Here is a 24,627-nt window from a genome sequence, read left to right on the forward strand (position 1 = left end):
GAAACCCCTTCACTTGAGGCACTGCAAAATATGATATCTCTACCTCAGTCAGAATCATCCAATTCACAAAAAATATCATGTCACAAATCCACCTTCAGGAAGAAACAGCAACCCATCATGCTCAAACAATGTTAGTCTACTAATTAAGAATATAACGATGCCTAAATAACGCCAAAAACGGACTAGAAGTTTTTTTTGCAAGTATAATGGTCGGTAGCCGGGCGGTTCGACGTGGGTGCTTTGTTCACTCAGTCAATCGGCCGATGTGTGAGTCGATGGTTCAAGCCCCAGGTTGAACGCTTGATTTTCACTTGGTATCGTTCAACCCGTGTTAGGAATCACAATTCTGAAGGTTGTCATTCGTAGGGGTGCGATAGGTGGTTAACGGAAAAAATATATTTTAAACATATTCAAACATATATTTTTTAAACATAATATAACTTTTGGGAAAGAAAGGTTTTGGATTTCTATTTCTCCATATTGATACAAAAAAAATGTGGGCATCTCCAAAAAAAGGAAGAAAGCAATTGATTTCAAAATTAACTCTTTACAAAGATTGTGGATTGTGGCCGCGGTGGTAGTGCGCTCGACTCACGATCGGAAGACTGTGGGTTCGATTCCTGCCTCAACCAGATATTTTCTCGAGAGAATTTATCTGGTTGAAGCTGGGATGATTCTGCAACAAATTTAAACAGATGTGTAGATCTTGCAAAGAAGTAGCTGAATATTGGTGTTGAGCTAAATACAACAGGCGTTAACAATTAATTATTGGTTAACAAAAAAATATATCTTGCTTTTGTTGTGAAAAGGGTAAGCATGCTGCTATTTACTGCAGATTTTTACAATGGCCGGACAAGAAATTATATCTGTAATAAATGACTTCGAATGTGCATATGCCTAATTTTGTCTAGACAACAATATATATTTGATAATAAGTATTTATCACCTAAGTGGTGACTTTGAAGTGTTTTTTTCAAAAAATATTTTATCTGCTTTCACTTCTTATAAAACTAACCACTTGTGTATATTTGCAGGAGACTTCAATGTGAATTTTAAATCAGATTACAAAGAAATGGCAAAATGTTTATAGATGTTATTTTCTTTTGATGCTCCCTTGACTGTTGATCAATTTACATGAGTCAAATCGAAAACTTGTATTGATAACATTATAGTTAAAAATGATATGGAGTTTACTACAGATGTTATATTATATTTTTGCCTCTCCGACTATCGGAAACAATTAATAATAACCACTAAACTTTTTGTGTACCTGTGAGTGTAAATTCATTAGAAGGTAAACGATTTTTCCAGAATGTACAAGATTTTATAATCATAATTGGACAATGTGTCCGGCATGGAGTATATGAATTCAGAGATTCAAATTTAATATGGAATGCTTCAATAAAATTTCTTTTTTTTTACTCTACTTTTCCCATAAGTAAAATAAATAGAAACAAAATGCAATACCAACAAAATGGAATACACGAAGAGGTAATGAAGATGAGAGTAAAGGTAAGAATACTACAAATTCTGGTTGTCGGTAATAACTTTTTCAAAACTGCTTACGATGAATATAGGGAATCTAGATTACTTCTAAGTATAGTAAAAATCGATGACTTCAACATTCTGATAAAAAAAGTGATAACAAATCAAAAACTATCTGGAATATTTACAATCTCATTAGTTCAGACTTCCATTGTCTAATATTATATAAAATGATTTGAAATCCCTGAAAGAACCAATACAAATGAAAAAATTAAAAAGAATAGCTGAAAATAGCAAAAAACCCTGAAATGGAATTACAGTGAAATAAAATACAAGTAAAAAAATAGAACAATTTAACAAAACATTAAAAATTAAGAAATTCCAAGCCAAGTTACTTAACGAAATTTTGATTGTTATTATATACAATCGTCTTTGGGTGATGACTGGAACAATTCGTCCAAAAGATGACTATTTATGGGTCATTCGAATACTTTCGCTTATCTCCTCTTTCCTCTTTCTACTTCACCGGTTTAGCGAGAGATAACCGTTTAGCGGGAGTCGGCCATTTTTCGCTTGATTATGGGTTTCCATATGTTGCGTACCTCTATGCTTGCTTGACTGAATACATTGTTGGACAACATGTATGCGACGTCTTTGAATTTCCTCCACAACCAAGGTTTCCCCCTGTGTATAATCTCAGCTTGGGACCACTTGATGTTGGGTCCAAACATGCTCTGCTATTCCTGATTCCCTGGTTTCCCTTAGGTATGTGTTTCTTGGGCTCAACAATGCGGACTTTCAATGGCCTCTTAGTTTTACAGATATAGGATTTTCCATCCTACATTGATTTTCAGATATTATACTATACCTTTCCACTGTCATATAAAACCAGCAACTTTTTTTAGAATATTTGTGGTAGAATTTTTTTCAGAAGTAACTGGGTTTTTTCAAGTGTTTTTGTGGGTTTCACCATAGACATATATGGGTTTGTGAGATTCCTGATAAATCTATCAGATATATTCAAAATGTTCTTTTTGTTCGTTTTTTTGTAAACCTAAAGGTGAATTTATGCTCGCATGATTAACATAAAGAAATTAACAAGTTTCAATCAATTGATACCAATCAGTACAGAAAAATTAATAAAGAAATTTTGAGTAGTAGACACTATTACAGTTTGACTGAGTTCTATACGGATAATTTTTAACCTAGCATGTTTCATGTGTATGTATGTTTCAACCATTGTTTGTTGTTTTTTAATCAGTGTTTTTATACTTTAGTTTACATTGTATTTTATCTATATTTTTTAATTCATAGGACATTTATATATTTTTTATATTCATTCACTAACTTTGTCAACAAGACTTTTTCTTTGGACAATAAAATATATATAATAATCAATCAGCAAGGAACAATTAACAAAAACGGCATTTATGCATTTTCACTTAAAAAGTCAAATGTTACAATAAAATAATTTACAAGCATTTAAGCTATTATTAGAAAAAAAAGGCAGTTATAATATGAAATTATTTCAGCGATAAAAATAAACAATACAACCAGCAATGTTTTGAAAACTATTAGGTTAGGTTATGTGTCATTTCTACCACAGTCCACAGTATTATGTAACTAAATTTGTACTGTCTGTGTTATGATATGGGCCAATCATCGATCATTGCTCACTAGATGCGTACTATATAGTAAAAAATCCAGTACAATTAAAGCAAGAAAGTTAAAAGTTGTCAAACTTCCATTCGTCACTTATTACTGGATAGTTATTAATTTTTCTATATAAACGTGTCACTGGAAAGTGAGGAGCTCAACTCATAATTGATAATTGTTACTTGCTACTTACTAATCAAGTGCGCATAAATTCACCATAACAGTTAATACTCACCTTCCTATTTTGAACTTCTTCCAAATTAACTTTTAGTAACAAGTCTTTAATCGAATCCATTTTGGAATATCTATGTATAATTAAAATGATTATCACTACATTAGGACACAACACACTTTATATCGAATAAATATTGGAAATCATATTACATAAAAATTTGAATATTTTCTAATGTATGGATATGTGGACATATGACACTTAACAGATATTATAACTGTACAGGCACAGAATGATTCTGTAGTACAAGTATGGGAAATCATGTCTGTGTATCAGAAAGTTTCCGCCTAAGGCCATTAAATTAGGGAGGCGCCACTATAACAAAAGAGTAAAATAGAAACCCCCGCTTACCAAAACATTTTGAATTTCACAATAATCCACTAACTGTCAACGTTATCTCACAGTAACTTTGTTAGGTTATATTTACCAAATAATATTCAACTATGTGGATACTTATGTTTATATAATAACGGTTAATAACAATTCGAGACATTGAACATATTGAATATTCGAACTCGTCTCACCTCACGTTCTCTTTATCTGCTTAGTTCATGAATATTACTGGAGTTTTTTTCCCAAAACCGAAACGTTATTTTAACACCTCGACACGTGTTTCGTTCACCAAGTGAGGAAGGGGTTCAATAGGAAGATCTTTCTCTTGAAGATGAAGGGGTGCTGTTTCTTCCTAAAGGTGGATTTGTGACATGAATTTTTTTGTGAATTGGTTGATTCTGACTAAGAGAATGGTTTCATATTCTGTAGTGCCTCAAGTGAAGGGGTTTTCGGGTTCATTTGTTGTGAGATTATTGTTTCCTTATTTTCTATATGTAATCTTGGATACAAACATATATTTTCTTTTTCACTGAAGAGTGATCATAGTGTTTGTTGAATCATAACATATGGCCATGTACCAAATTTCAACTTCACCTTTCATTAAATGTTGAAATTCATAACCCCCATTGAATTGGCACTATTTTGGTCGAATTTTAAACTATAATTTCATGTTTACCAGTGGACACTATCAGCTACATCCCCATTTGAAATGCCTCTCTTTACCTCTACCCTCCATAAGCCACATTTCGGTGTGAAATTATTTCAAATTGTTCGAAATCATTCTATTTTCTCTTTGAAATGATTTCGTCAATGACGTCATATCTGTAAGGATGTTTCAAAAAAATGAATGGTCGAAGGAAGTACTGTCATAGTGTTGGCACGCAAATGATATTATAATATCTATGATAATCGTCATACGTATATGTACTTTTGCCACACCAATGACAATAATAAATGATTTTTTTTTTAATTTCATAAATAAACGTATAATCAGAGATGTTATGATGTCGTTTGTTAGAATGACGACAAACTTTTATAATTAATTTTTTTTTGCAGTCTGATTTTTCATGACGTTGATACAAAAGTATGATTAAAATAATTTCGAAATCACCTAAACGAAAAATTATGGCTCATTATTCAAAATTCGTGAAAACGTCCTCGACTAAGTTTAGTCGAGTTCCTAAATTCTCCGTTGAGTCAACCGATTGATCCGACGCGACGGATTCATCTATATCTATAGGTACGTTTGAAAGTTTATTGCAAATCTAAAGTGTTTTCTGGCGTTTAATTGTATTCGAGTGTGTATTCAAAAATGATTCGTAGTTATGTTATTGATAATAAGATTTCCAGAATCTTAGACAAGCTTGTCTAAGGCCAGAATGGAATGATTCAATTTATATCAGATGTCAATTTCGAAAATAAAAACAAACTTTTCAATTTTGTCTAACTCAATTATAGTCAGATTTGTGCAAATATCAATTTTCCAGCTTCATTTTGTACATCCTTACAACGTATTTGATGAAAAGTTTTCAGCACTTTACAAATTAATAAACTATAACGACCAAAATAAAGCAGAAACTGACAACTGACGTAACATAATGACAAATTCCGTTTCAAAACCAACCTCACGTTAGTTTTCGATCATCATAAATACATTTCAAATTATAGTTAACGTAACAAAAACACTTCATTGTGATTGTTTTTTGAATACGTTAGTTATTGAGTTTCATCAAGTATAGGCCAATTCCATCATACAAATAATAGTTGATGTGACGTCATCGTTTCAACGACAGAATGAATGTATTTGAATCACAGACGAATACGTTTTGAATACATAAGCGCCAGAAAACGCCTGTTGTATTTAGAAACTCGCCTTTTTGTTATTTTCTCAGTTATTACTACACATGGTTGACGAGAAAAAGAAACGAGTGACTAAAACAACACCCGATGCGCATTTAATGGAAATATTTTGCTCTTCCGGTATCGACAATGATAACAACTAGAAACTGATGTCATTATGATAATCTTACAAAAGAATATACACCATAGATATTATTTAGTTGAAGTCAGAACTTCATTCATTTTCAAAATATGTAATGAAATCGCTCGAAATTTGATGAAAATCCATAACGTATTCAAGGAACACTTTATTGTGAGAAATTCACCCGCATTTTTCCAAAAACACAATATATGTTTAGCTATACAATAGCTTTTTCAGGTGAGGATATACAAACTATAGTTAGGACAGTATAAAGATAATATGGTTAAGTTTAGTATAGACACGCCTGAAGAAGCTATTGTATACCGAAATATGTGTTGCGTTTTTGTTAACACTGTGTAGTGAAAATCTCATAATAGAGCGTTTCTTGAATATCATATTCAAAATACATTTTTTGGAAAGAACTTGAATCATCCAATTAAATAGATCAGTTTCAGCTTTTTTACCTACTACAAATAAAGGTATCTGTAGTGTTTTTGTATAATAATCTTTAATGTTTTAAATAAGACGCATACACTTCAGTTACAATTTATTGAATAGCTCGAGAATCGACCTTGGACCCCAAAAACCTGTCCAAGATAAGAAAAAATAATAAAACAAAATAACATTCAGTTTTTATACATAGCTAACCAGTGGCAGGTGGTATTCTAATTTACCACAATACCTTTCCCCTTAAATTCAACTCATCAAAAAAAACATACCAACAATTAAATAAACAATTTTTTTTCCAACTTTATTACACATCCTAGGACTTATTTCTGCTACGGAGGTTATATCTATTTCCAGCTGCCAGGGGAGCATCACTTCCAATAATTGCAGTTTCCGGATCAATAGATATATCTTTCGATATTTTTCAATCAAATCAGAACATTGGTTTTCTGTCGCTAATTCAGCAGTAGCTTCAGCTGTTGGATCAGTATAAGGTGATGCAGACATACGTGATCTAATTTGATTGGAATGCCTTCGTACAATTTTCCCTTTCTCTAAAGCGATATCAAAAGTAACATTTCCTGATTTTCTGGAAATCTCTCCTGGAATCCAAGTAGGTTCCTTGTTTGAAAAGTCTTTCACTACAACTTTTTCACCTAATTCAAAATTTCTTTGTTTACCTCCGAAATTATCTATCTGGCTCTGAACTTTCAAATCATTAATAAGTTTTTGAGAAGGGCGAATGAGATCTAAAAGGGTTTTAATATTTCTGCCAAACATCATTTTTGACGGACTAACTTTCGTCGAACTATGTTCAGCAACTCGATAATCGAAAAGAAATTTTTCTAAAGATTCCTGAATATCTTTTCCTTCCGTTTTAGCTTTCTTAATGGCGTTCTTTACCGTTTTCACGCAAATTTCGGCACAACCGTTGCTTTGAGCATGATAAGGCGGAGAAAATAGGTGTTTGATACCATTCATTTGTAAAAACGTTTCAAATTCCGCGGAAAAAAATGGAGGGCCATTATCGGAAACTAAAACATCTGGATGTCCAAAATGAGAAAATAAAAACCTTAACTTTTTTATGACTGATTTTGCGTTAGTGCTTTTCATTTGAAATACTTCAAGCCATTTTGTATGTGAATCAGTAACAAGAAAATATTTCTTATCATACACCGGACCCAAAAAATCTACGTGGATACGAGACCATGGTTTTTGTGTTTGTGGCCAAGGCTGCAGTAAAGTTTTATTTGGGTTTTGTTGAAATTGAGAACAAATGTGACACTTTTTTTTTTTTCTTCCATATTACCAAAAATTGTATCCATTAGTTTTTAAAAAATACTTGGACTAGATGCTATACCATACGGTAAACGATTGTAACAGAAAATGCCTTTTGTTGTATTTATAGTAACAATTTTTCTGGAGTCTTCGTCTAGTTCTATTTGTAAAAATGCTTGAGAAAAATCTATTTTACTAAAAAGAACTCCGCCTGCTAAGTTTGCGAAAATTTGTTCAATTCTTGGGAGAGGATATTTATTTGTGTAAATTTGGATTTACTGATATCTTGAAGTCGCCGCATATGCGGATTCCACCGGTTTTTTTTACAACCGGAACAATCGGACTTGCCCAGTTACTGTAATCCACCGGAGTTAAAATGCCCTCCTCGACTAACTTATCTAGTTCCTCTTCAACTTTCAATTTCAAATTCATAGGCAAAGATCTAGCCCTACAAAACACTGGAACAGATTGAGGTTTCAAATGTAAAGTAGCTTTGAAATTTTTTAATTTTCCTAATTTGGTGCCAAAAATAGATGAATATTCTGAAATGAGATTTTTCATTTGAACACCCTCTTTATCTGCAGATATATTATTACAGGCAACATTATTGATAATATTGATATTTCGTTCAGAGAGCCATTTTCGACCGATGAGAGGTGGGCCTCCCCTCGGAATTATGTAAAGATTCAGAGGCAGAGAGATTCTTTCGAAGGTAACCTTAACAACAATATATCCTAAAGTTTCTATCTGATTACCTATATAAGAAGACAATTTGATTTTTTGCCTCCGAAATAGGTATATGTTTGAAATGTTGCAAATAAAAGCTTTCAGAAATCAAAGAAACCGCTGAACCAGTATCAACTTCTATATCTAATGATATATTTTCAATTTTAATTTTTACTTTTATCGGACTATATTTGTTATTAGCAAAAACGGTATACAAATTGACAGATGTATCAGAGTCATTGAAAATTACTGAATCATCGCAATTCGATTCTTGTTCAATTTTATCTTTAGTGAAATAATTATTTCGGTTTTTATTTCTTTGATATTGCCTACATACATTTTTGAGATGTCCTTTTCTTGTACATATTTCACAACTGTAATTTCTATAAAAACACTCACTTGTATGATGATTTTGCCTACCGCAAACCTCACATTCACGGGTTATTTTCTGCTTTCTTTCCCTTGTAGTCTTTGAAGATGATGATGGCCGTTGATTACCTCTATGAAATTCTTCCGAAATGGTGCTTGGTCTAGAAAATATTTTCTGTGGCATCTGGTTTATTTTATGTATCTCAGAGGGTCCTACCACACTGGATACTTGTTTTTCAGCAGCTTCCATGTTCCGTGCGATTTCATAAGCTCGAGCATAATTCAGAAACTTTTCAGAAAATAACCGTTGTTTAATAGTATCATTGTATAACCCGGAAACAAACTGATCTCGTAGATTTTCTTCTAGGGAGTCTTTAAAATCACACGTTTTAGCCAGATTTTTTAGAGCCGCCATATACTCTGCCACTGTTTCCTCCCCGTTTTGTCGTTTCAACCGAAATTTGTGTCTTTCTGCGATGACGGAAGGATCCGGCTCCAGATGATTTTTCACAATTTCAACAAGGGTGTCGCAAGATTTGTCTTCTGGGGCATCGGGGCTACACAAATCCACCATTAATTCGTAGGTAGTATCCCCAACGACCGTGATTAAGGTAGGTATCTTTAGTTCGTCGGTAATACCGTTTGCTATGAAATATTGTTTTACGCGAGCCACGTATGTTTTCCAGCTCGATCCAATTTGGAACTCATTTATTTTGCCGTGTGACATTTTGATTTAGAAACCACTCCCCTCGAAAATCCCATCCTCGTCGCCAATTGTAGTGTTTTTGTATAATAATCTTTAATGTTTTAAATAAGACGCATACACTTCAGTTACAATTTATTAAATAGCTCGAGAATCGACCTCGGACCCCAAAAACCTGTCCAACATAAGAAAAAATAATAAAATAACATTCAGTTTTTATACATAGCTAACCAGTGGCAGGTGGTATTCTAATTTACCACAGTATCAACCTATTGGTTCCATGCAGAGTTGCCGACCCTACCGATTTGGGATATCATCCACTGATTTTTGGGGACGTTATTTCAAAATATATAAACATTATGATATATTTTGATATTTTATTTTCAAATATGTATCAATAATACGTTTCAAGTGTTGAAAATGTATGTAACACATATTGCATAAAACCTCATATTTAAAAACTATTAACCAGCTGTCACACCCCTAAGGGATTAAGGATTAACGAGGTCTTACCTTTTGACGTGTGATTCCTAACACGGAATTCCATGGTTTCATAATCTGTAAAGAAGTAAATTTTCCGGTCCTATTTGAGTATGACTACTATAAAATGCATTAAAAGTGGAAAAAATACAATGACATTACGCGGACTACAATGAATTTCGAGTCTTGAGACTTATGTCTAAAAAAACCTATGTTAGATGACTATAAGCTGCATCAATAAGAAGCTAAGAGTGAAATCGAAGATATTTCCAAAAGATTCGAGTTTTCTATCAAATCACAAGCACGATTCACAAAACACGTATATATACGTGTCCTCTGGCGCGATTGTAGATTTCTCAATAGTATGACACTCAACAACGTGTCTACCAATAATTATAAGAAAGAAGTGTACATTTATCTGTCCAATGAAACAATAATATCCCATTATAAAAAAATCAAAAAATCTACCGGCTTATTTTATAAAAAATTGTGCCGGTAACCTTTGTCTGCCATTTAGAGTAATATTCAATAAATCCATATATCCAGGTAGGTTTTCATTGGAATGAAAAAAATCTCCAGTTGAAACTCAGTACCTATATATCAAATTTTCTGGAAAGGCGGTTTCACTTCAGTGCCATCCAATGACCCATAACGCTCATATTTTGAACCGTTTTCATTTTCTATTTTCAATAACGAAATGAAACACTGTATTTTATTTTGATCAATCTGCTGAAAGAAGATAATCGGGAAATCTTCAGCAAACTCTGCACGGCTGAAGACTATTTTATATTTAGTCGGGATTTTAAGATTTTCTCAGCATGTGCTATCAATAAACTCACTATTCAAATGAAAGTAGTTGTCTCGAAAGTGCCGATAAAATTTTACTTCTAGTTTATAACTGAAAAAAAAAATTGTTTATTCACTAAATATCTTTATAGTTTTTATTATAGTCATTTTTCGTCTTCCTTTCTTTGGAAATTACGTATATTTTTTGTCTAATGATAGAAAAGAGCATTATATACCACGACACAGTAGAATAAATATTTGAGATATGAAGCTACAAAAACGAACAAAACTCCCTTTTTAGGAAGATTCACACATTTTCTTGTGTGCAACCGAACATGTTGCATTATTGAAATGTATTTTCAGGTTGGACCGTCGACAAAACTCTGTATGTAGAAGTGAATGTCAATAAGTATAGCCCCCTTGAAGGGTTTTACATCACACCAAAGTTCATTGAGTTGATGAAAAGTTTTGTGAATGTGATTATTCACTAAACATTTTATCATAACCTTTATAACAAGGACTGTGGCTGTCCATTGTTATGATAGTCAACTCGGTACACCATGAACTTTACTGTTCAATAACTCTTTCATTTGGATAACTGCGTTTATGTGGAATACACTTTCTGAGAACGTTTTTCCAAATGGATTTTATCTCTAGTAATTCAAATCCAATGTTAATCGCCTAAAGGAATTTCCTGTTGTGCTTTTTTCTTAAAAAAAAAAAATTGAACGTAATTACAATTTTGTTATATTGCATCAACATGTATTTAGACGGATGTTATAGTGAATTATTTGGGTAGGTTACATAACAATGTTACAAGATAGAAAATGTTATGTTATTTCAATGTATCTGTAACGTATCACATTTACATTCTTTATATTGTATAATTGTTGAGTAGATACATTACTGGAACGTTTGTCAATGATGTGTAGGCAATATAATAGTTATGCTTTTTTTGTGTACCATAATTATATAGTACCTACCTACTTGGCTTTTTTTTTAATCTTTAGAATTGGTTTTCCTGAGGAAACGCCATCATTTTAAAACATCGTGGAAACATTTTTCACCTAGAAAATGAATTTCAATGTTCTACAAAAAATATTCTTAGAAATAATAAAAATAAATAGAAAATGTTGATACCTTATACTGTTTATTTTAGGGGGGTTTATATTCTTGCACAATCTGAAAAAATAAAAGCTTAATCAATAGAAAATCTGCTAAAGTGTAGTAAAGGGCAAATTGAAAATTTCACCCCAAAAAGTTATAGTGTAATATATACTACTGAAAAGTACAATTAGTCAGTAACTTGTCGCATTCAAAAATTTTGCCTACGAATTGAAAAACTCAATTATTGATACTTAGCTTTCTTAAGTGGTTGACGTTTCGAAAAACAGTCCTTTTCCGTTTTTAAATTCTGAAATTCACTATAAAAATCTTGGCCCAAACAGTGATAGTTCTAATTTCTTTTGACTTGTGTCATGCTATCATATATTACTTTCAGTTCTGCAGTTTTGAAAAAGGTTCCCTGGTCTTGTTATAAATTTACTCAAGCCAGCTTTATAACATGTCTTCCAAAAGATTGCAAATACTTAATCTCAACTGGTAATGTCTTTCTTCGGAGAAAACTGTTATTTTCTAAGTTATTGGAAAAATTGTTTTTTTTATATTAAATGATGATAGTTAACCTAAATGTTCAATTCTTCATTATTTCAGAAAAATAACATTTTCTTTCACCATCACTCTTCTAATGAAGATAAGACTGGTTTCATGCACCGCTCTCAAGTCACGTCATGAATCCATTTGTAATGTTCAGTAAAAAATAAACACAGTGAAATTGAAGGCTTCCTATATAAAAACACCTAGGTACCTTTAATTGAAATTATATTCATTTGATTATTAACAATGTCAATTAGCACCAATAACATTAACATTTTTAAAGTATTTGGAAAACTAAAACCAGCAAAAAATATTACTAGTTGCACAACACTTCTATCAAATTGTTTATGCTACAATGATGTTTCAATATCATTTGTGTAATATGAATACTCATTACTTGCCAATGATTCCCATTCATGTTCATTTGAATCAAACTCATATAGACTAAGTATGTTTTTTCTCAATTTATTTATCCTTCTCCTTCTAGCCATTAGATAAACCTGCAACCACAAGAAACAGTCCTAGAGAAAACACTATAAAATGCTTACATACCAAAATAGAAAGAATCATTACCAGAACTATCACAACCAGAGGAACTACAACATACTTTGTGTCATCAGGTACAATGGGTTTTTGTGTGGTAGATGTACTACTTGTTATGAATGATTCAATCCTTGAATTCCCAAGAAAGTACATTATAATCCGGTGCGTCCATTTTACCTCATCTTCATCTCTTAAGTGTAACTGTAGAATTGTCTACATTCTGAAGAACCATTCACATCTAAATTTCTATAATATAATCAATTGTTATACTTTGACTTTTTTAAATGTGATTCCTCATCCTTACTCGCCACAAAAAAAACATAACTTCAAACATCACAGAATAACACAGATCATAACAACTACGTTTGTGACATGTGACTTCTAAGATTTAAGAAAAAAAAAACCAAGACTTCAAGTTCAAAAATCTATAAAAGATCAGAGAACACGAAACGATGGAACGTTAAAAAGTTTTTTTACAAGTCTTGGACTTGGCAAAGTATCTATGCCAGAAAGGAAAGAAATTACCAAACTTTTTTTTAACGAAAATTGTCAGACGTGATTCTTCAAAATTCTCATTGTTCAACGTACTGATTGAAATACATCGAATACTAACTACAACACATAAGTGAGAACCGCACCAAAATTGGTTAAGCCGTTTTTGAGATTAGCGCCCACAAACGATCAGAGAAAAATTCTAAGAATCATTATTTTGGGTTTATTGTAGATTTTTTTCTCAAATATCATGCATGTACACAGTTACAATGTTACTGATATTCAAATTTAAGTAGTAAGCATCACCAATAATGATAATCCATGGTGAAATGCATCCGCTGTTAAAAAAAACAAAGTGTTATTAACATGTCAGCTCCGGATACAGGGAAACAGTCGTAAATGTTGGTCACACTGATTGAACGACGTGACATCTGGCATATGCCGTATGGCAGCAATTGAAACTAATGAAAGTGTCAAATCTGTAATCTGTGTAGGGGTGGTGTCATTATTTCTTAAAACGTAAGTTTTTGGATAAAATGTAGCATTTCAAAGCTTTACATTACCTCCCATTATGCAAATAACACATTTCTTGATTTTGATTTTTTTGTTTTTATCATTTGGATAACTTCACTACTGTAGGTTACATCTCAATTTGTGTGATAAAAATAAATAAAATTGTCTCTAAATCTGCATATTTAAATATTCATTCCACACCAACTGAAAATGAACTTGTAATATAAACTGACAAGTTTTTTTGGTTGAAAACTGAAGAATTACATTTTGACATATTTGGCCAGTGGCGTTCTGCAGTAGGTAGTTTTAACTTGTATATTTTTTCCAGATTTTTGTGTGGGATTAATGTTCATACAGCATAACGTTATAGCTTGAGAAAATTACTTCAGTAATAAAAAATAGTCCATGAAACTTAGTGTATCCATTAATTTTAAAAAATTGGTGCTGAAAGGAATTTAAAAGAATTGAGGTATATTTCGATCTAGTGTAGATATAGCCTTCATACTGGAATTGGACGATACAAAAAAGGTTTCTGGAATATTTAGGCATGTTACTTATAGGAGAAAAACAAATGGAACACAAGTTTTGAGAGGATTACATTGTCAGGCTTGCAATCCATTAAAAAATAGAAACACGGGACAATCTTGCCCTAAACTTGACTCAGGAGGGTAAGTAGATAATAAGGATAACTAGCAGTATATATATTTTTATGGTATAACTGGCATGTCAATATCATCGAAAAAAAAATTAAGTGCTACATTTCACAAAGCCGTAAAAAAGCCAAGGACCACTCTCTATATTTCATTCTATCCAGGCTTTTTTTTTCCAATATCTCAACCTTTTTATCAAAATATTCCTTGTTCTCAGGATTTCAACTTTTTTCTAGAGATCACTTTTTCTCTTGAGATTTTGGACTTCTAATTGAAAAAGTTGAGATTTCAAGAAAAAAGACAAAGTATCCTCTTAAATCAAGTCAAGTTGAAATTAAAAATAAACTGTGATCTTTCTATGACTTAACTTATTTTCCACTCAAATTTAGTACCCTTAGTCATCGATTTTGATATAAATTTTAGCGAGAAGATTATAACTTTTGTAGTGGATTATTTTTTATTTTGGCACATTTTCCTCCTAGGTATTTTAGTGTCTTCTATGTAATATTTTGTTTCTTAATGTTTATATTTAATAAGTATTGAACAACAACTTGTCAGAAAATGTGGGAATCATTGAACTTTCTTGCTGGTGAAAAATCTGAAATTTGGGTATTTTCAAATATTCTATTACTCTGCAAGGCCTAAAATCTTTTGAACCTACTAATTGGACATGTTCTTGGTAACTTCACCTGAAACTGTATATGAGGAATGGTATACCTCAAAAAACAAAAGATTTTTTAATGATATATAATTTTTTGTATTTAAATCTCTGATTGGTATTGAAAATGATTTGGGAAAGAAAGTTTTTGGTTTTCTACTCCATATATATAACTAAATTGTGGGAAACCTCCAAAGGAAAAAAGCAATTCACATCAAAATAAAACTCTTTACAAAGATGGATAGATCATGCATAGGTTCATTTCTCTTCACTAGTGTTTCCTACTCTGCCATTTTCCAGATTTAATAGTTCTACCATTCCACGAAAAGGAAGTGATTCAAGTACGAACAACAAAGGAAGTACACGCAGCCTCCATGGTTGGACTAAATCCCTAACAAGACACTCGTCTAAATCATCGGGACATAAGAGAACAATTTCCAACGCTTCTACAACCTCTTGTGAGTTGGGGGAGGAGGCTTCCAAGGTGCTCATTGCTCCAGGTGTCTCCTCCCCTGCTATCACATGTTCACAACCTACACCTATACCTAAAAATAATGCTGTAAGTAAAAGGATGAAGTGTCCTTGGAATCCATTATATCGCTATAGACAGCTGTATGGTAGAGTTTTGGCTAACAGGTTGAAAAAATAATCAATTCACACTGCTAATATTTCAGCTTTGGACACATTTCTGTATTAAATAAAAAATTTTGAAACTACTCATACTTTTATTATAGTAGTATTCATCCAGAACATGTACAGAATTTTATTTTATTCATCTAATCCTTTCTTGTGATGATAATTCATTACAATATATTCAGGATGTCTCATAGGGAAGCAGTCAGTTGATCATCTTTTTATTTATCGAATTTCATCTCACTTATGATCAGTTAGAGAAAAATAAATATAGATCATTCAGTCCAGAATTGTTAGAATTGAATCATTCTTAAATAGCTTTGGTTTTTCTTTTTCACAAATTAATGACTTATTTTGTCTGAGAGACTAGTATGAGTGTCCCAGATCAAAGCAGATATATTAAGACTGAAACAAATCTTCAGACTTTTTCATTAGTAAACCTATCAAATTTAAGCCCCAACTCTCCGCTTGGCACATATTCTGGATAATACCTTATCACAATATTTTCATACAATTTAAACCACTCATATGTTTTCTTCTAAACTTTTTTGCTTTTATCTCATTGCTTTTTCAAATGTATACCAACTTCAATGTTTTTTAACACATTTTTCCTGTTTAAAGAATACCACAAGGAGATTGCTTTCACATTTTGTGAATCTTCGTCGTTGGAATTTTGTATGTATATCTGTAAATGGCTAGAGTTGTGCTGAATGACAGGTCATTGAATTTCTAACGTGCTTTCAATATCATTTATCGTTGCATGTTCACAAGTACAGAGTGGGATTTTACATAGGATACATTTTGTAATCTATAAGATTAACATTACCAAACAAGTTAGCACAACAAGGAGATGAAATGAGACTTCTTTGTACAAAATTCCACTCAGAAGTATTATTTCATTTATCACAAGCAAAGTTCTGCTTCAGTATCCTATATAATTCCAGTACCATCATTGGTCAGTCAATTGATTCGTTTGGTATTGGAGTTTATCTTGTCGTAAAATTAAATTTGAACATATTACATAATCTATAAAGAAGAGTTTATTGGTGCACTAGCCCAAATTGAAAACCTTTCAAATAAAAAACTAAAGTTCATCAGCTGTACCATTTGCTCAATTGATCATCATCTTGGATCCATTCCTCCAATGCATAAGGCTTCTAGGCTCATCTAATCTTAAGATTGTAATAGGTGGTATATGTATTTCATATGAGAAGTTGAAAGAGTTTCAAATAGTTAAAGAATATACCCAAGTAAGGAAAAATTATAGTTAGAAAGTTCATCAAATAGGTGAGAAGACGATCTCTTGTTTTAATAATTTTTTAGATGAGAGCATAGATTATCTGAAGAAAACTCTGCGATATCCTATGAGAATATCTTTCTTATTTCAAGAATCTCGAAGTTTTGACCGATCAGTTGAAGCAAATTCACAAAAAGAAAAACAGATATGCTTCTTCAACAATCATTATGGCTTTCTTCACAATCCGCTTATGAACAGATGAGGAATTTTTTATATTGTCCAACAAACGATGAAATTTACCTCACTTCGACAATGGACTATAATAGATTTAAAAATTTAATTCAGCCCGCTTTTATTGTAAATGATGTTATCAAAACCATTTAAGCTTCCACGATCTCTTCAGCTTTTGGAAACTTCAGAAATGTGGCTTTGAAATTTTTTGAATTATAACTCATAATTACAGAATCAATCAAGTATTTCTATTTAAATCTTGGCATATGCATCACTTTTTTCATTATTTTCAGCTAAACCAGTTGCAATGCTCCTAATTTATGATGAATTTGTTGAGATCACTAAATGTTGGGATTGAGAATCTGAAAAATATTCAGGGATGATCTCTACTTTTCATTTCATCACCCAAAATGAAAAAATCTAATTGCAAATTTGAGAGCTGTGTTATAAACCGAAGTGTTTTTCATGCCAATGAACGTATTATTTTAAAGCTGATATGTAATTGATAAACACATGGGGGTTATTATCTGATCAGCTACCTGAACGAGGCAAGATTTAGAAATTGGATGTTACGTTTTTAGTACTTTTTGACATAACTTGTAATAAAAGTTATAATATTTACATTTTTTATAGCCGTCAGAAGATAATTTTTATTTCAATTATGTCGAAAAAATCTTTAAATGTGTGTTTTATCCCAATAAAATAATGGATTGTGTAACCTAACTTAAGATGACCTTGACACAAGAATGTAGTTATGAGCGATTATGAATAAGTGATTCAAATTGAATTAGAAGTATTGGTTTTAGTGATGAGTTCACAAACTAACATTCAGACTTCTCAATAAATAAAGATATGGGTGAGGATGATGGCAATCCATATTGTATGTACTACATTTTTAGAAGAGGATCCAAACTGGTATCTCATATTTGTAAATTCTCTAAATCAGGTTTTTTTTGAAACTCTGGGTATTTTCGAATGAGATGTCTCCTCAAATGAATGAAGGAATCCAATGAAGACACTTCTCTCACACCAAAACTGTAAGACTCTTTCGACGCGCGTTTCATCACTATATTCTATATATCATCTTCTGATGATTTCAACTTGTTTGGGTGAAACAAGTATCGAGAACACTGTTTCAGTTCTGGTTTGTGGAAAAAATGTCTTCGTTGGTTACAACCTTTTATTTTATATTCATATTCTAGTGTTTTGAAAATGTCTCGAATTAAAGACAAAAACTTAACAAAAACATTTTTTTTTGTATGCAAGTGTAAGAGAAGTTAGCATAAAAACTTCTAACACTTTTTATTACTAGGTAGTCCTTTTTATTACTAAGTATTTTTTTTAATAAAAAGGATACTTTATCTTCAGTTTCACTAAAAATTTAGTATCAACTCATCCCAACTATTATATAATATGAATTAGGAGAGATAGTATGATTTGAGTTTCAGGTTGAGCCAGGTTAGTTTTTTTATACTAAAGACATTTTATCATTCAAAAAGTAATAGCTCTCTAGCTTTCAGGCGTAAAATCAAACAAATGATTTTGCACTCCAAATGAAGAAGTTTTGGGTATTAATTTTTTTATCTTCTTCAAAATATATCTAGAAAAACTTAGCATATGCACATTTTTCAAATATCATTTTCGTATTTCACTGACCTCATTTTTCTGAACATCAATCCATTTATCAATAATACACTTTTCCAGTTGGAAATTCAATAGACCAGATTTGCTAAACCTTTAAGCACGCTGAGAACTTTTTGCACATTTTATTTCATCTATTAAAATAGTTGTTATAGGATCAATAAAAACGGAAAGTAATAAACACAAAATTCATTGGTTTTTTTTTTTCGATTTTTTTTCACTAGGGTGTGGATCTAGGATTTTCTGTTCAACATTTCCACATTCAGTATGTTACAATAAAATGAATTATAGTTAGGCATGATACTTTCATTTCTGCCCATTTCATAGAAGCACTTCGCAGAATATCACTGGCTTGAAATAAAGTGTAATGTAAAAGAATAGATATGTTTATCTGTAATGAGTCACCCACTATTATTCATCCTCAAAGCATTTAATGATTTCATGCTATCTGAAAATTCTTGTATGAATAATAGTAATTTTAAGTGTCCAGTTTTGATAATAATATCAACATATGGACTGAATCGATTTATCTTAGTATTGAAATTGTTTTATTTTTCGCCAGATCAATTCATGTATTTATAACTTTAAGACCAAAACAAGTTGTATTTAAAAGAAATAGTTATCCCTGTAATATTATTATGCAAACCTTCCACGGAAGAATTTATTTTCATCTCGACAATTAGGACACTTTTATCTACCTAGTGGATGTATCTATTGGAACTAGATAAATTTTTAAGGTATTTCAGGCTTTATCAAAAGTGATCTAGATAAATAAATTAACCTGTGACAAATCTTTTTCATTTCAGAATGTTCATATGAATATTCAATAATTAAAACTAAGATATATTTATGAGGGTCACCTTTCAATATTTTACACAAAGTAGATAAAAATGTTTGAAACTATATTCATCTCCTTCAAATAATCATTGTTTCATGTGCTGTATATGAGATGGCTGATCTGAAGTTTTGGGTTGTTTTTCTAATGTAACTGAATTGATTACCATTCATTGTTATCATTTCTTCAGTCCTATAAAGGAATAGTGACGAAATGTTCAGTGAAGAAAAAAAACGTTGCATTCATTTTCTTGGTATTACTTTTTGTTAACGGACAACTTTTGTGTTATTGAGTTGATCTCGAAATACGCAAACTGTGGATTGTTTCTAGTTTGTATGAATATATCCACATTTTGCAGTTCCAAATTGTATCGTTTGTGTATTGTTTTTAGGAGAGATGAGTTTTTGGGAAAGAAGGATTTTGGCTTTTAACTTCTCCATCTTTTTTAAAATAAATCTGTGGAAACTTCCGAAGGAAGAAAGAAAGCAATTAATTCCAAAATAAACTTTTCAAATCAATTATCATGAACCTCTTTTTTAAACGTCACTCAAATTGTGCAAAATCTGTAGGAAACATATCTATTTTCATACTTGAATGTTTATGTAAAATCGGATGTATTGCAATCCAAAGGTTGCTTGATTTTCGCAGTACTGCACATGTCAGTTTTTGGCTTTGGCCGTCTTTCACGAAATTCATCATTAAGGAACACAACCACGACGGAATTCTTCAAACCAAGACACGTGTTTTGCTATACAGTAGCTTCCTCAGTCAAAATTTACGATTATCTTGATGCTGCATTTCCGCAATGCTACCTAATGGTTGTTAGTAAAAACTTGAAATGCCAATTTTGTACTAGATTTTTATGATCCCAATTTTTTCCTAAATATTTGAACAAAAACTACTTCAATATGAATATTGTGTGATAGATAATTTGGAATCCCTATGCTTGTTTGTCATATGGTATATGTAACTTCGTTTATCTGGATTGTACAAACTTTTAAACTGACTAGTTTTCATATAATGATAGTTGAATGCCTCAAAAACAAGCTGTATAGAACATGGACTTTTGTAGGAATCCCCACTTCCACCAATCAAAGGTAGCGTCTCCACACCTGAAAAACAAGCTTCCTTTGAAACAATTGATAATATTGAATTTATCGATCAGTCTACACCCACAGATATAAGCACTGTGGCAAAAAAGGGCTATCATACTATTGATACAGATCTAGAGCAAAAAAACAATTCAAAAGTTGCTTCTTGTACTGAGGACGATGTTTTTAGGACATCAGCTAACAAACCTTCAAAAGTCAAGGTTAGTATTAATCACTAATTATTGAATTCGATAAATTCTGGGATTCAATTTCAGATACGACCTAAAACCAATGGCAACAAAAAGAAGACTAAGAAAGATAAGGTAAAGCCGATTGTTAATATAGAATTAAGTCCCGAAAGGTCAGAATCAGCAGTGGGAAAAATGGATAAAAACAAACCTTCAAGAGAAAAGACACCACCTAATGAAACTATTACTAAAATACGAACTGTAACAACCGACACAGAAACTACAAAAATTGTAACAACAACTACAAGTTTGAATAGGTATGATTTCAAATTCATATTAACAATGCGAAATTATTATTAATAATAATAATAATATTTATTTTGAGTCGCTAAGAAAATTTACATTTTATGGACCAGTCAGTTAATAAAATACAAACTACACACAATAATACAAACTACAATTGAATATAACAATTTCAAGTTACAAGAAAATACATTTATCAGTTGCTATTTTAGTAAAATCGTCAATACTATAAAGACAATGCTCAGTCAGTATGTTTTTCAATTTGTACTTAAATATTTTAAACGATAAGTTGCGAAAATGGATGGGTAGGGCATTGAAAAGGTAAGTGTCCACTTTTTGCGTCTTTTGCAACCTCAATTGTGGTTTTATCAGATTGTTCTTTGACCTGGTGTCATGGGCGTGAACATCAGAATGAGCTGAATACTCATTAATATGTTTCCTGACATATAGTAATTTTTCATATACAATGACAGCATATAAAGTCATGATCTTCAGAGCTGGGAATATTACTTTACAGCTCGAGTCCCAATTTGCTTTGACAATTTTTCGTACAGCAGATTTTTGTAAGATAAATACTCTCATTAAATGTGATTGAGCTGAGTTTCCTCAGGCTAATATACCATAGCGAAGAAGAGAATGAAACAGAGAAAAGTAGGTGGTAAGAGCAGCATCTTGATTGACTACTTCTCGAATTTTTTTTATTGCAAATACACATTTAGCAAGTTTGTTACAGAGAGTACAAATGTGTTCAGACCAGTTTAAGTGACTATCGATTAGAATACCAAGAAATTTGGTGGAAGTATAATTACAGCTGTTGTTTAAGGCTCTCGAATCAAAATTAAGAGTTACAGTTTTTGTTTCATTCAGTAAGAGATCATTCGCAGAGAACCATGTTTTGGCTTGATTCATAATTGCCTCAAGGGCAATTTCGGGATCCTCCCGTCTATCAATTCTAGCACTGATTGTAGTATCGTCAGCAAAGAGAACTGTTGCTGTATTATGGTAGGTAATAGAAGACGTCATATCGTTGATATAAATTAGGAAGAGTAATGGTCCCAAAACTGATCCTTGAGGCACGCCCCTCATTATTTCAAGGGGATTACTTCTTACATTATTACATTCAACAGTCTGAGTTCTGTTGCATAAGTAAGAGGAGAATAGGTCAAGCGTGTTTCCCCGAATACCATAATAATTGTGTTTACTCAATAAAGTTGAGTGATCAACACAATCAAATGCTGCTGATAAGTCAGTGAATAATCCTATACAATGTTGATTGTTTTCAAAGCAATTTTCAATAAATTTGGTTAAAGAAAGAATAGCATCAGAAGTTGAAACACCTTTTCTGAATCCAAACTGTTGAGGTATTATTGTATTAAACATATTAAGATAACTGTTTAAGTTACTATAGATTGCTATTTCAAAGATCTTTGAAAACGAAGGTAGTATTGATATTTGTCTGAAATTTATTGGTTGAGATGGATCTCCTTTCTTATAAATAGGGATGATTTTAGCTTTTTTTAGTTTAGTAGGAAAGTGACCTTGTGATATACAGGAGTTTATTATATCAGCCAGGGGATCAATAATCCATAATACACATTTTTTTATAATAAAAATATTTATACCATCAAGATCTTCAGTTTTTTTATTTTTAAGACCGTTTATTATTACTCTCACATCATCTGGAGTGACTGGTTTAATGAATAGAGACTGTGCAGAATTAAGTTTCATATTAGAGAGTAAAGTTTCAGAGTCAATCGGGGATTTAGGTATTTTCTGAATCATTCTGTCAGCATTTTCTACAAAAAAGGAGTTTAACCTGTCTACAGATATGTCATTGGGATAAACCTTTTTTTGGGTTCTGCCAGCTTCACGATTTATAACTTGCCATACAGCTTTGTTATAATTATTTGATTCATCCAAGAATTTTTGATTATGAGCTTGTTTAGCTGATATTAATAGAAGATTGTACACTCTTTTGTACTCATTGTAAGCTTCTTTATTATTATCAGATGGATATTTTTTACAGTAAGAGTGCAGAAAGAGCAATCTGTTTTTTGCAGCAGTCACTTCAGCTGTAACCCATTTTTTAGAAATATTTTTACGTTTTTTATTTTGACCAATGAAGCAAATATTATAGTAATATAAAAATGTTTCATAAAACGCATTATATTTATCCTCGCTCGAGACTGCATTATAGGAGTCCCGCCACTTTTCAGCTTTCAGGTAATTTATTAGCAAATCTAGTATTCAGAAACACAACTTGATTTAGACCATATGTTGAGAATAACTGTTTTACTTTGCTGCTATTGTTATCATTTACATCCAAGAATTTCACATTAAAATCTCCCGCAAGAAGTATTCGGTTTTTAAAATTTGACTTATAAGATTCAGCAATGTCAAGAGCATTTACCATAATTCGTAGAAATTCATCAACATTTTGGCAGAATGTTGATCTATAAATTGCAATTACTATTAATTCTAATTGTTTTATATAACAAGCTGCTAGTTCACTTACTCTTTCTTTTGACAGCTCAGTAATTTTATGTAGATCAACACAATCAAATGTTTCATGAACAAATATGCATGCACCCCCATTTTTGAAAGAAGATCTGCAGAAACAACTTACCATTTCAAAACCAGTTATATTATAATAAGATTTCTCATAATTATTTAACCAATGCTCAGTGATACAAACTATTTTCAAGTTGTCATTTTGACTAACAAACCTATCAATTTCTAGTATTTTATTTCTTATACATTGTGTATTGAGATGGAAAATTGAGATACATTTGTGTGATTGTACTTTTGGACTTAATTGATCTATAATTCTGTTATTCTCGCTCAAAAACATTTTTTTTTTTCAGATACACTTTCATGAAAATTATGGATGATGACAATGCTTTGAAGCCTGACAAAAAGTTCAGAACGCATAGCTGCAGCAGTATTCCTTATGATAATATTATAGAAAATCTAGCACCCTTTAGAAAAAGATTTTGTAATGTTCAGTTATTTCCAGATAATGATGAAGAGAGGGATAATGAGAACGATGAAGAAAATGATAGGAAAGTTTATGATGAAGAAGATAAAAAACGTCATGAAGAAAAAATTACCGGAAATGATGTCGAAGGTATCAAAAAATTTGACTATATTTTAGTGACCTTTTTTGAGTTACTTGAACTTGTATTCAATTCACACAATCAGTATATTGTTCAATTTATTTAATAAGAGCAAGTTAAGTTTTATAGGTGGATGCTTTCTGGTAAATTGAACAAAGTCTGCTATAGACATTTCATCATTTGTGAGAGAAAAGTTGATATGAAATAAGAATCATTGAAAAAACCGTTACAAAAAAATTCACTTCTTTATCAAAAAAATTATTCCAAAACAAGCACTCTTCCCTATTACCAAAAATACAATACTCTTCTCGACGTGCTTTTCACCAACAAAGTTGATATTTTCATACAGAGAGAAAAATGTCCA

General features: G+C 31.6%; 3 protein-coding genes across 14 annotated transcripts in view; 1 reads left to right on the plus strand and 2 right to left on the minus strand.

Moving 5' to 3' along the window:
- The window catches only part of LOC111502355 (uncharacterized), a 53,222-nt gene extending 49,634 nt beyond the window's left edge, over positions 1-3,588 (minus strand). The window contains exon 1 of the mRNA XM_074185626.1: positions 3,377-3,588. Coding sequence (XP_074041727.1) covers positions 3,377-3,436 — 60 coding nt within the window. The 5' untranslated portion in view covers positions 3,437-3,588. The remainder of the gene's footprint in view (positions 1-3,376) is intronic.
- A 2,633-nt stretch (positions 3,589-6,221) lies between these two features.
- LOC111502346 (uncharacterized) lies at positions 6,222-12,481 on the minus strand. Of its 3 annotated transcripts, XM_074185630.1 has the most exons (3): positions 11,617-12,481; positions 8,725-11,543; positions 6,222-8,668 (listed from the first exon to the last, which is right to left on the minus strand). In XM_074185630.1, the coding sequence occupies exons 2-3, from the start codon at positions 9,232-9,234 to the stop codon at positions 8,639-8,641; spliced, it is 540 nt and encodes a 179-aa protein (XP_074041731.1). In that variant the 5' UTR covers positions 9,235-11,543; positions 11,617-12,481; the 3' UTR covers positions 6,222-8,638. The 3 variants fall into 3 exon arrangements, with proteins under 3 accessions (XP_074041731.1, XP_074041729.1, XP_074041730.1); XM_074185628.1 differs by having other exon boundaries at positions 6,222-11,543; XM_074185629.1 differs by having other exon boundaries at positions 6,222-11,565.
- Positions 12,482-13,545: 1,064 nt separating this feature from the next.
- LOC111502348 (uncharacterized) overlaps positions 13,546-24,627 on the plus strand; it is a 46,475-nt gene continuing 35,393 nt past the window's right edge. For 8 of the 10 annotated variants that reach the window (XM_074185624.1, XM_023156425.2, XM_023156428.2 and 5 more), the window contains exons 1-5: positions 14,151-14,348; positions 15,289-15,547; positions 20,638-20,877; positions 20,932-21,161; positions 24,012-24,274. In XM_074185624.1, coding sequence (XP_074041725.1) covers positions 21,040-21,161; positions 24,012-24,274 — 385 coding nt within the window. In that variant the 5' untranslated portion in view covers positions 14,151-14,348; positions 15,289-15,547; positions 20,638-20,877; positions 20,932-21,039. Of the gene's footprint in view, positions 13,687-14,008; positions 14,349-15,288; positions 15,548-20,637; positions 20,878-20,931; positions 21,162-24,011; positions 24,275-24,627 lie in introns of those variants that run through there. The other 2 variants (XM_074185616.1, XM_074185617.1) reach the window with 2 other exon arrangements.

The sequence above is a fragment of the Leptinotarsa decemlineata genome, unplaced genomic scaffold (assembly GCF_025532065.1).
Source record: "Leptinotarsa decemlineata unplaced genomic scaffold, Ldec_3_MD MMD2_tig00078346_RagTag_RagTag, whole genome shotgun sequence".
Taxonomy (NCBI): domain Eukaryota; kingdom Metazoa; phylum Arthropoda; class Insecta; order Coleoptera; family Chrysomelidae; genus Leptinotarsa; species Leptinotarsa decemlineata.